Genomic DNA, 12,014 nt, shown 5'->3' with positions numbered 1-12,014 from the left:
CTATAAAACTGCAAAACTAACTAGTACTTTCAGGTCAGGTGTTAGATGTACCAATTCAAATAGCCCAGAAATTTCACAGAGTTTAAGAAAAATCTTTTTCCTGCAATTAACAAGGGGGAAAACCCTAACCACTGTGCAACTTGCAGTGAAGCTGATCTGCCTCAAAAAAAAAAAGTTTTACCCATGACAATATTTCTTCAAACAAGAAGTTGCAACAAAATTCTGTCTTTTCATGATTCAAAGCTCTGTTTTGGTTTTTTGTTTATTTACAAAGTTGTTCTCCAATTTAGACCAACCGTGCCAACAGAAAGCAAATCAAAAGGATTTCTCCTGCTGTCACTTGCTTTTACATCTATTAATCTCTGTAATCATAATTCCTACTTTCCCTCCAGATGCCCCTGTGCTGGCTGCAGCACAGATTCCAGGGTGCAGCCTTTAGAGTTATCTTCATACCAAAGGCCTCAGTGCTGAGACTGCCATTGGCGTCAGCTGCCCACCTGAGTGAATCATGAGCTACCACAGCTGAGACAAGCAAGGTCCTCAGGAAAGCTCAAATATCTCACTGAAGCTGTTTTTGCTCCCTATACATTAACGAACATCAGTATCTCAACGATAGCAGCTAAAAAGACTCATCACTAGAAGGTGGCTCAAGTACCAGCTGAAACATGAACCAGAGGACATGAAGAGAGTGCCTAAAAGTACAAGCATGTACCCTGGCAGTGAACAAGGATGCCAGCTGTGATTAACAAGGAGATCATGGAAGTAATAAGAGAAAATACCCAGTTGAAGCAGTAGCTTGTGAAATCCTAGGCTAGAAATAATGACAAAACAGACAGCCTGCCTTAAGGCTCTTAAGAAAGAATAGCATCTGACGTCCTTGTGTGCCACCTCTCTTCATTCTATTGGTGCAATTCTGTTTCTTGTCCTTCAAGATTTGCTTTTCACAGCATAGCTGTGAAAAGAAAAACAGCATCCTGCTGCCCTTTGGTCTTATATCTTTTATCTGAAAAAACACAGTGCCTATTAAAGGAAAGCAGGTAGTCCTATTTATCTTCTTCTCCTGTTGATCATTTTTCATTGAGGTTTCCAATAAGGATTCCAACACCACTTCTGGGCAGGTCAAAATCTGCAGTATAATATTTCTCCATTTTCACAATTGGTTCAAAGGTCCTGGTGCTAAAGACTGCTTGGTGGCACAATGGATAACCTATTTCAATAAATAATGATGCTATATAAATTACAAAGAGAAATCTATTGATTTTTTACTGCAATCTACATTATATCTGGCAGCAGGCAAAATGTAAGTCATCTCTGAACAGAGCCCTTTATCAATGTGCTGTTTCTTTTACATGGTGATTATGTGCCACAGAGCATATGAAACAAGAAGTGGAATGGGGTCAAATGGGCATCTCTGCAGAGGATTAAGATAAAGGACTTTATAATTAAAACTGGGAGATCTAGTCATCTTAACACAGACTAAAGATTAGTATCCGTGCTTTTACAGGAAGATGAATTATACTTTGAGAAGTAGAGAATCTATCAGAAGGAAAAGCCTGCTTCATGAAAGCAATTTAGCAAATGCAATTTCAGCTATGACTGTAAAAATGATTCTATGACATACTAGTAAACATCAGTTACTTGAAGCTTATTATTTATTCTATGTTCAACAGAATTGTCTTTATGCTTTGCTTAGAGAAACTGAAAACAAGAATCCATTTGCTCTGTTATTTTGTAGTAGGTACACGACCCATTACCAGTGGCATTTTTCCTACCAATAGTTCCTAACATCCCCTACAATTATTAGCTAAGAGGATAATGGTACTAAACTTCTACGGCTGTTATCCATTTCTTTTGTAAATAAAAAAAAATTAAAAAAAAAAAAAAGGAAAATGGAAAAGAGTTTGTTTTCCTGCCAAAAGAAACATGCAAAGTTATATTTTATGCTAACACATAAAGTAGGGATACTCTCATTAAGATTGTTAAGGTATTTTGCATATTTCAGCAAAAATTGCTGGGGAAAATACACACTTTCTCATATAAAGGAGCACTTTGAGTAAAATTTTTTAAAATTTTTCCCATAGCAGCAGTTGCTATCATAACAAAATTTAGATCAAGTGTTTGCTAATGAATTTCTAAAGGTAAATAAAAAGTACTTTGAGACCTCATGCTACAGATTTGTTTCTAAAGCATTGTAACACATTCACAGTCTACCAATCCTTTTCAGACTGTTAACTTTCTATGTTTTCTGGTTGTTTCATTGCAAATCCCTGTCATTTGATATAATAATATACATGAAACACTTCTCAGCCTAGACTGCAGCTAATCATGCATGAGATGAGTGTGATCTTGCTACTTTTATGCAGATACCAGAAAAAAAAAAAAAATCTATGTCCTTGCATTGCTGATAATGGGCTCTAAAGTCTCTACAGATTCAGAGGAATAAAGTGGAAGCGAAGGGATATGTGTGTATGAACTAAAGACAACCTAAACGGCTAAGCTCTTTCTATGAAGTGATATTCTGGGCATGTAGATGAAAATTGGAGAGATATAAAACTTTGAGTCCCAGAAAGTATTAGAAAGGCTATTGGATTAAGTAAATGAAATATGTGGGATTTGGGGATGCTTAGTTTTCTTGTGGAGTGCATACTGCCTGATTCTTCTTCTTCAGTACATACCACTCCATTATTCCCTACCTCAGGTGCTATTTTTTTCTTGAGCAGCAACCAAGGGATGCAATTCTTGTTGAGCAGGAAGACAGATGTCACTAATTTGGGGAGTTTTGTTATATTAAATTCTTTAAAGCTCCTGTTCCAACAGTCATCCGTTGATTACACTAGATTTTCAGCTTCCAAGGAATCTGAAGGAGTAAATCTTGCACTTTTGATGATCTGATCTGACAGGGACATGGTTTGACATGCTGTGGCACAGCAGTACCGGTCAGGGCCCCTCTTCTCACGAGAGCATCACAAAGCCATTTCACCCTTCAGCATTGCAGGCTCTATAAAACCTGGCTACTTCTGGTAACTAAGGAAAGCACAGTCAGCAGCAGCTAGCATGGTTTAGGAGATGTAAAGCTGATAAGAATCATACAGTGACTAGCAACAAAGCATTTACTCAGCCATTCTACCAGCCTTAGGCAAGATAACAATTTTGCACACAGCCACTTGCACACACCTTACAAGTATCAGAGCATCCTTCCTGCCCTGGCAGGCTTTAAGGAAGCTGGGAAGTGTGCAGAAACTACAGGGAATGATTAGTTAGTCACATATTCTGCAGGAAGCATAACATGGAACAATCACTTGCCATAGCAACCTTAACATATGGAGAATCATCTGCAGAAATAAACTGATTTTAATTACTAGACCAAATGTAATTAGCAAGTAAGCTATAGCTAAACAATGTAAGAGAAAAGGAAGCTTTTTTAAAAGGGTATTTTGTTTCTTCAACTGAGAGCTTAACGGGCATTATTATTACTTAGTACGTCCCCAAGGACAGCTCTGCAGCAACTGAAGAGAAGGAACAGGCAAAGGGCTGCTAGCTACAGTTGCCAATGTTATACAGTCATCAGAAATAAAATCTGTCTTCTCTAATGAAAGTGTGAACCTGTGAAACGTCCGTGTCTGAGCTAGTCACAGTAGGCTCGCTTTGTAAGCACTGGAGAAACACAGGCATTTTTAGCGGGAAACGCACCTCATTCCGTGTCAGAAAACTGCATTTCCGTGTGAGGGACGCCGCGCGGGCGCCGCGCTGAGGCTGAGGGCGGCTGCGGCGGCGCGGGGCGCCCCCTGCTGGGCGCGCGGCCGCACCGCAGCCCCGGGCCTGCCCTCAGGGATCCGCGCGCTCCGCGCCGAGCACAGCTTCCACACAAATGACACAACTTGTGCCCCCAAGTTGTAATTTAGCCTGCCAAACCTTGCTCCTGAAGAAGAGAGGCAGTATTTTTATTTTTTTTTTTCCCAAAAAGAGATACGGGTTTAAATTAGATTTATCCATTTCCTCTGTGTGTGTGGGTGTTTTGTAAGAAAAGAATAAGAGCAGTGGTGGCTTCAAACAGAAGACTGAACCTCAGTTAGGGCTGTAAGAAGAAGGGCTGAGCTGCCTGCTTTCAGGAAGAGCCTGAGTAGATGAATTCTCTTTTCAGAGTTCCTTTACACTGAGGATGCTAACTGCTTTTAAGCACCTGGTTTGGCAAAGCCTGGGCACTGGACTTCAGAAGTCTGGCCTTACTCTTTGGGTTTTAATCCTCCTTTATAAAACAAAAGTGATTTTTTAAAAAAACCCTTCTCTGGTTTTCAGGGACACTCTTAATATAAACAGATGGATCGGAGATCCTTGGCGTCAGGTATTGTGACAATGTCCTGCAAGTATTTTAAGATTTCATCCTATATCCTTGTATCCCAATGATCTCATGTTCTTGGTCTTTGAGAATGTCTCTTTACAGAGAGAAAAATATAAAAAGGAAAATGTCAACCCCTCACACAAAAACCCTTTAGCCTCTTACATGAAATACAGAATAATTATTGCTGTCCTGGTGTAACCATTAGTGGAAGTTGTTAAGCTTCTTATAATAAAAGCTTAAGAGGATGAGAATTGTGTAATGCCCCATTCCAAAAGTATTTTGTTCTCTGACATTTCTTGTCATGTTTCTGATAAAGGCTGAGCCATTAGACAAATGCTTCAGAGACTACTTTGGTGTAGGTAACTTCAGAGGTGCCAAAGAACATCTATTTTGTTTTTGCTGGCTGATTTGCTTAAAAAAAATTAATTTTGCTTTCCCTGTAGTTGAGATTGCAATAGTGTGCAAGAAAACAATTGGCGCACTAGGAGAATAAACAATAGTATTCTCCTTTCCAGAATTGTATTCCCTGCAGGAATTAGACCATGGGCTGGACACCAAGTCCTAGTTTGGACCTCTTGCCAATTTGTCTTTTTTACTGAAATAAAAGGAAGTTGGACTACTGACAGGGACAATCTAAACTGGGAAGTTGAGAGGAGAAACAGCCAGGACAGGTGACCCAAACTGACCAAAGGTATATTCTCTACCATATGGCATCATGCTCTGTACATAAGGCAGGGGGGAGGAGAAAGGGGGGATGTTTGGAGTGACAGCATTTGACATCCCAAGTCACCATTACATGTGATGGGGCTCTGCTCTCCTGGAGGTGGTAGAACACCTACCTGCCCATAGGAAGCAGTGATTTAATTCCGTGTTTTGCTTTGCTTGTGTGCAGAGCTTTTGCTTTCCCTATTATACTGTCTTTATCTTAACCCAAGAATTTTCCAGTTTATATCCTTCCAATTCCTTCTCCCATCCCACTGAGTGGGAAATGAGCAAGCAGCTGTGTGGGACTTGGCTGTGTGGAAGGGCAGCAGTCAGGTCTCCTTCCTGCCCACCTGACACTGGCAGCCCACCGAAAACCAAGGGAGGATTACATGGCTCCCAGACTAGCAAAACTCATATGAATTTGCAGGTTGTAAGAGATCTTGAAGATAATCTAATCCCAACCTTTCCTACAATGGACAGGGACACCTTCCACTAGACCAGGCTGCTCAAGGCCTTACCCACCCAACGTGACCTTTTACACTGCCAGGGCTGGGGTGTCCACAGCCTCCCTGGGAAACGTATTCCAGTATCTCACCACAGTCACAGTAAAGAGTTTCTTCCTAAAATCTAGCTTAAATTTTCCCTCTTTCAGTTTGTACCCATTACTCACTGTCCTATCACTACAGTTCCTGAAAAAGAGTCCCTCTCTGACTTCCCTGTAGAACCCCTTTGGATACTGGAAGGTTGCTATGAGGTCTCCATGCAACCTTCTCTTCTCCAGGCTGAACATTCCCAGCTGTTACACTGTCTTCATAAGGAAGGGGCTCCAGTCCTCTTACCAACTTTGTGGCCCTTTTCTGGATTTGCTCCAACAGTTCCATGTCCTCCTTCTGCTGGGAGAACCTGTGACACAAGGTTTCACGAAAGGAGAGAGGTTTAATCAATTCTCTCAACCTGCTGCCCACGCTGCTTTTGATGCAGCTCAGGGTATGGTTGGCTTTCTGGACTGCAAGTGCACACTGCTGGCTCATGTTGAGTTTTTCAACAGCCATTACTCCCAAGTCTTTCTCTGCAGGGCTGCTCTCAATCACATACACACTCAACCTGTACGTGTGTCTGGGATTGCCCTGAACCAGGTGTAGAACCTTGCACTTGGCCTCGTTGAACTTCATGAGATTCACATGGGACTATCTCTGAAGCCTATCCAGATCCCTCTGGATGGCATCATTTCGATGGCACCACACAGCTTGGTATCATCAGCAATTCTGATGAGAGTGAACTCAATTCCACTATCCATGTCACCTATAAAGATGAACAGTGTTGGCCCCAGTACCGGCCCCTGGAGAGACACCACCAGTCACTGGTCTCCACGTGGACAATGGTTCCTTGACCTCCGCTCTTTGCCTGCGGCCACTGCGAAGAGAATCGCTGCACCGCGCAGCCCGGCGCTGAAGGCGGACCCCCGGCTGCAGGGATAAACCTTCCCGCCCACGCCACACCAGACCCGCCCCGGCCGCGCCTCCCGCCGTCCCTGCGGGCGGTGCCGTGCGCTTCTGAGGGGACGGTGCTGCGTTCCTCTGAGGGGGCGGTGCCGTGTGTCTCTGAGGGGGCGGTGCCGTGCGCCTCTGAGGGGGCGGTGCCGTGTGCCTCTGAGGGGGCGGTGCCGTGTGTCTCTGAGGGGCGGTGCCGTGTGCCTCTGAGGGGCGGTGCCGTGTGTCTCTGAGGGGCGGTGCCGTGTGCCTCTGAGGGGCGGTGCCGTGCGCCTCTGAGGGGGCGGTGCCGTGTGTCTCTGAGGGGCGGTGCCGTGCGCCTCTGAGGGGGCGGTGCTGTGTGCCTCTGAGGGGCGGTGCCGTGTGTCTCTGAGGGGCGGTGCCGTGCGCCTCTGAGGGGGCGGTGCTGTGTGCCTCTAAGGGAGCGGTGCCGTGTGCCGCGGAGGGGGCGGTGCCGTGTGCCTCTGAGGGGCGGTGCCGTGTGCTTCTGAGGGGCGGTGCCGTGTGCTTCTGAGGGGCGGTGCCGTGTGTCTCTGAGGGGGCGGTGCCGTGTGCCTCTGAGGGGGCGGTGGGGCGCTGCCGTGTGCCTCTGAGGGGGCGGTGCTGTGTGCCTCTAAGGGAGCGGTGCCGTGTGCTTCTGAGGGGCGGTGCTGTGTGTCTCTGAGGGGCGGTGCTGTGTGCCTCTAAGGGAGCGGTGCCGTGTGCCTCTGAGGGGGCGGTGCTGTGTGCCTCTGAGGGGCGGTGCCGTGTGCCTCTGAGGGGCAGTGCCGTGTGCCTCTGAGGGGGCGGTGCCGTGTGTCTCTGAGGGGCGGTGCCGTGTGCCTCTGAGGGGCGGTGCCGTAGCCCCTCCACGCGGCTCTGCCATCGCTCCTTGGTACGGCCTTCCCGCACCTCCTGGCCACTTCCGGCCCACCGCGCATGCGCGCTCCTCGCTCCGCCGGCGGCCCCGGGCTGTGCGCCTGCGCGGCGCCCCGCGCTGAGAGCCGCCGCCATGACCTCCGCGCTGGAGACGTACATCAACCGTATCCTCCCGGCGTCGCCTCACGGCGCGCGCGCTCCGGCCCCCTCCGAGCGGGGCCCCGGCGGGGCGCGGCAGCGCGGCTCTGGGGCCTGGGCCCGCGCCTGTCCCTCCTGGCGGCTGGGGTTTCTCCTCCCAGGAGGCTGGCCTGGCAGGCCGGAGCGTACGCGGGGAATAGGGTCCCCTGCAGCTCCCAGTGCTGCCGGGCTGAGTTCTGCCCGTGATGAGCGGGATTCGCGGTGGGCCTGCGCCCTTAAAGGGCTCTTAGCGTGAGTTTAGATAACAGCTTCGCAGCACTTGCTCAAAACCCGTGAGTTGGGGTTATTGCAATGCTTTTGGTGCTCGGTTTTTGTGCTCCTTGTAACCCACAGACATTGGCAATTTTATTCACAAACAGTAAGCTAGTAACCCAGAATTAGTCAAGATGATGAATATATGATCATCGAATTGGGATAATCCGATCTTCAGGAAGAAGGGATGCAGAATACTAGCCTCGGGATCACTACTACAGAGCTTTTTAAGGACTTTAAGATTAGTTTTCTAAGGTCTTAAAGTGTTCATGAAACTGTTGTTTCCATTTTGAGGCAGTGCAGTTGGCAATGGGAAGAGAGGTGAGCTCAGATCTTTTATTCTGTTTTTAAGGCTTTTCATGTTTGTTTATGACTGTCAATGGTTGGGTGAAGAGAAACTTTCAAAGCGATGTAAATGAAAAATACTGTATTGTTACATGTTATTGTCAACCATGCTGCTTCAAAAAAAGTGCAGATAGGCTTTTTAGGCTCTAAATGGCTCATAAAACCTGTATAACATATGAGAGTTTTAGAAAGTGTTAATTGTTCTATTTCAGATATAACTAAATGCTTCCTTAATGAAATATCAGGTACTGTTGCAGTAATTACTTCTGATGGAAGAATGATTGTGGTAAGACTTCTTTTTTTAACATTTTATTTTCCCCATAAAGACATCATGGCAATAAAGAAGCTCTGTTAGGATAGTCTCACATACTCACATTGCTAAATTATATAGTATAGAATAATTGCTATAAAGCTTGAAAAATAATTTTATGAACACTTACTGTTTCTTGCATGTCATATCAGCTTTTTTCCATTGATAAATTTGTGTGTGCGGATGCTCTGGCCTTTTTGTCAAATGGCTTTTTTTGTGGGAATGCACCAAAAAAATGCATTCCTCTTCTGTTCAGTAATTTAGTTTCTATCTAAAATGTTCACTTTGTTCTGTACGCTCTTCAACTTGCATGCTAAAACCATTTCTTCCCTATGATTAAAAAAACATCAGCTGGAGAAGTGTTGTGGGCTTTTGTTTGTACCTGAAAACCTGAGGACAGGCCAATTTAATATATTAGACTGTATAATATTTTTGGTTTATTGCTTCTGTGTTCTGGGTTTTCTTTCCTTGCATTGCATCCCCCCATCTTTTACTCTTTTGTGTTTTCAGTATAACTTAATAGTATGATTGTTGCAGGAGGATTGTATCTTTCTGTCTACACTTAGCTTTGTGCAGCCTCTGGAAAGAGAAAACAGAAATCTGTTGGCTTCACCAAATCTGCTTGGCTGAAGTCAGTCTGATAAACTCTGTGTGTGTGCTACAAGATACTCCTATCAATAAAGATTGGAATGGAGTTGGTATATATGACTTGTTGTTAGATGATATAAATGAATATTATGACTGTTTCAAGGGCTGTTTTATGTAAGTTTGAATTTCTTAATCAATTAGTGATGGTAAATTTATGTTAAAAATTTTCCAAACATGTACTTAATTGCCACAAAATCCTGTATTTTTTAATGTATTTAAAAAATAATAATTTAGTAAACACAAAGTAACTCCTTCAAAGAGATGCCCCTTAAAAATTGCTTGTCGACCACAAGAATCCAACTTTTCTCTTTTTTGTTTATTTGATTTTTTTTTTTAACTTCTGGAAATGTCCATACAAAAAAACAGTGTAGAAATAGTAAAATTGGTTGTATAGAGGAACATCATTGATAAAATTAAAAATTTACTTTTTTAATGCTTAAGCGTATTGTCTTTTAGCATGAACACACAGTAATACTAGGGTGCTTTTCTTAAATTGGTTATTGCTTTTAAAATTTCATTCTTTAGCTTTTGTGTTTAAACCAAAGAATAAAACCTGAATAAAACATCTGTTATCTAGTACCTTTATTTTGCCACTCTGTTTAAGACGTCCTTGACAGCAAACGGGAAGAATTTTAAGGGCAATGGCAGTGTGTTTTTTTGTGTTTTTTTTCAGGGAACACTCAAAGGTTTTGATCAGACCATAAACTTGATTTTGGATGAAAGCCATGAACGAGTGTTCAGTTCTTCACAAGGAGTTGAGCAAGTAGTGCTGGGCTTATACATTGTAAGAGGTGATAACGTGTAAGTATAGCATGTTCTTGTTTCAATCCTTTCATACAGACTTTGTGTGTGGATGCACATGTTTGTGTGTGTGTATATTTATATATCCATAATCTGTATAAATCTTCATAGCCCCACACACCTTGCATCTTTGTGGGTAGCACTGAAAGTATTGTCAAAGCTGAAGGTATTAAAAAGATGTGTAGAAGTGACACTTAGGGACATGGCTCAGTGGTGGACTTGGCAGGGTTAGGTTAACGGTTGGACTTGATCTTTCCAAACAAACAACTGTGATTCTGTATTAAAGAGCAAACGTCTACACTTCTGTAAAAGTGATTGCATTGTTGAGATTGAAGATGATCTCTGTGCTGGAGCATCTCTCCTACAAGGACAGGCTGGGAGATGGTGAAGGAAAAGACAGAATAATCACTAAAAAATGAGATAAAACTTGTGTACAAAAAGTCAGCAATTTGGTATACAAAGTTTACTTGCAACAGTTTGGATATTTTTTTTCTTCAGAGCAGATGTTAGCAGAGAGAACTTTATAATCTGGAAAATCCTTGAAGGTTCTGACTTGACAGTGTAGCAAGTGTTGAAGCCAATGTAATGACGAGTCAAATGTATGAGTTGGTATTTGATGTAAACTTCCCTTACTAAATGAGGGTGGAAGCTCATTGAGTGCAGAGAAAAGTAGCTGGTGTGCCAAACCCATGGGAGGGTTACCAGAGAAGTGGAAAGAAGGCCTGGTAAGCGGGCCAGCTGGGAAGATTACTTTTGCAGCAGCATTGTGAAACTGATGGCAAAAGTAAGATTATTTTTTTATCACAGCTGGAAAAAGTGTGTTGCAGTGGCCAAGACATAAATCTCGATAGGAATTTTCATCTTCTAATTCTAATGGATGCTTCTGTACAACAAAACACCAGGACTTAAATTGATATCTAGGTGCAAGTGGATAATTCTGAATACTTTCATCACTTTCAATTTAAACTTTTAAGAAAAAGTAATTTGACACATGTACAAAGGTGGGACTATGCATACCACTATACCAGTAGCTTTTCATTCAGGTAGTAAAAATTGTATAAAACAGCAAATAATGGTTTACTATTTCACTGTTTCATCATAGAGTTGAAATGTATGATGAAAGACATCATCATACAGGCACATTACTCAAATATATTCAAAATACGCTTCTGTGAAATACATTTTTTTTGCAATCCTAACAAACTCAAACATATTTATTACAAATAATAATTAGTATTCATGCAACTCTTGAACATGCTGAAATTCAGTGTCCTTATAGGAAGAAGTAAAAAGAATCAACAGCTAAGTGACAGTAACTTCAAAATAGGGAACTCTCATGAAATAGGGAAGCTGTTGAAAAATGAAAGAAACAGTACATGGCACAAAGTACTTTGAGCATTCCAGTGTGCATCACTAGAAGCTTTCATGGAATAAATAGCATCAATCAGAAGTTGGTATAGTTCAACAGGAAGTAAGGCTTGTTAAAAGAAAAAAATACAGCTTCTGTTTTAGAACTGTGTGATTTGATTTCAACAAATAACCTGATCTCTTTTTTTTATTGCAGTGCTGTGATTGGTGAAATTGATGAAGAGACAGATTCTGCTCTTGACTTGGGGAATATTCGAGCTGAACCTTTAAACTCAGTTGTACACTGAAAAGATAAAAATGCACAGGGACTTTGTAAATCTTTGGTTGTACAGACCTATTTAGCAATGTGCACAGTTTTTACAAATTGTGTTTAATTTGTTTGGTCACCAGTTTTTTATTATGAATATGTTGTAGTTTTGCATGTAAATTAAAGTTTCTACGTTTTGCTAAAGATACTTTAATTGAATTTCTTTTGGGATTTCATGCTGCATAATTTCACTGGGAAATGCAATCAGTATCAGTGATGGTCCTGATACTGTGTATATATACACCTTGTTCTTAAAATAAGATCTCATTCCTAAAGTAACCCAAGGTTTTTCATGTAAACCCAGGATTATTTGAAGGTCCATGTGTGGCTGTATGTAGACAACTTTCTGTAGTTTTTTTTTTTTTTTTTGTGTGTGTATGTGTGTAGTGTAGA

At 42.7% G+C, this 12,014-nt stretch overlaps 1 protein-coding gene across 1 annotated transcript; it reads left to right on the top strand.

Moving 5' to 3' along the window:
- Positions 1-7,417: 7,417 nt before the first annotated feature.
- Positions 7,418-11,765, top strand: LSM8 (LSM8 homolog, U6 small nuclear RNA associated). Its single transcript, XM_002189756.7, has 4 exons — positions 7,418-7,556; positions 8,433-8,473; positions 9,819-9,946; positions 11,511-11,765. The coding sequence occupies exons 1-4, from the start codon at positions 7,526-7,528 to the stop codon at positions 11,599-11,601; spliced, it is 291 nt and encodes a 96-aa protein (XP_002189792.2). The 5' UTR covers positions 7,418-7,525; the 3' UTR covers positions 11,602-11,765.
- Positions 11,766-12,014: the final 249 nt, after the last annotated feature.

Source organism: Taeniopygia guttata, chromosome 1A (genome assembly GCF_048771995.1).
Source record: "Taeniopygia guttata chromosome 1A, bTaeGut7.mat, whole genome shotgun sequence".
NCBI lineage: Eukaryota > Metazoa > Chordata > Aves > Passeriformes > Estrildidae > Taeniopygia > Taeniopygia guttata.
This window is presented reverse-complemented; position numbering and strand designations above follow the sequence as displayed.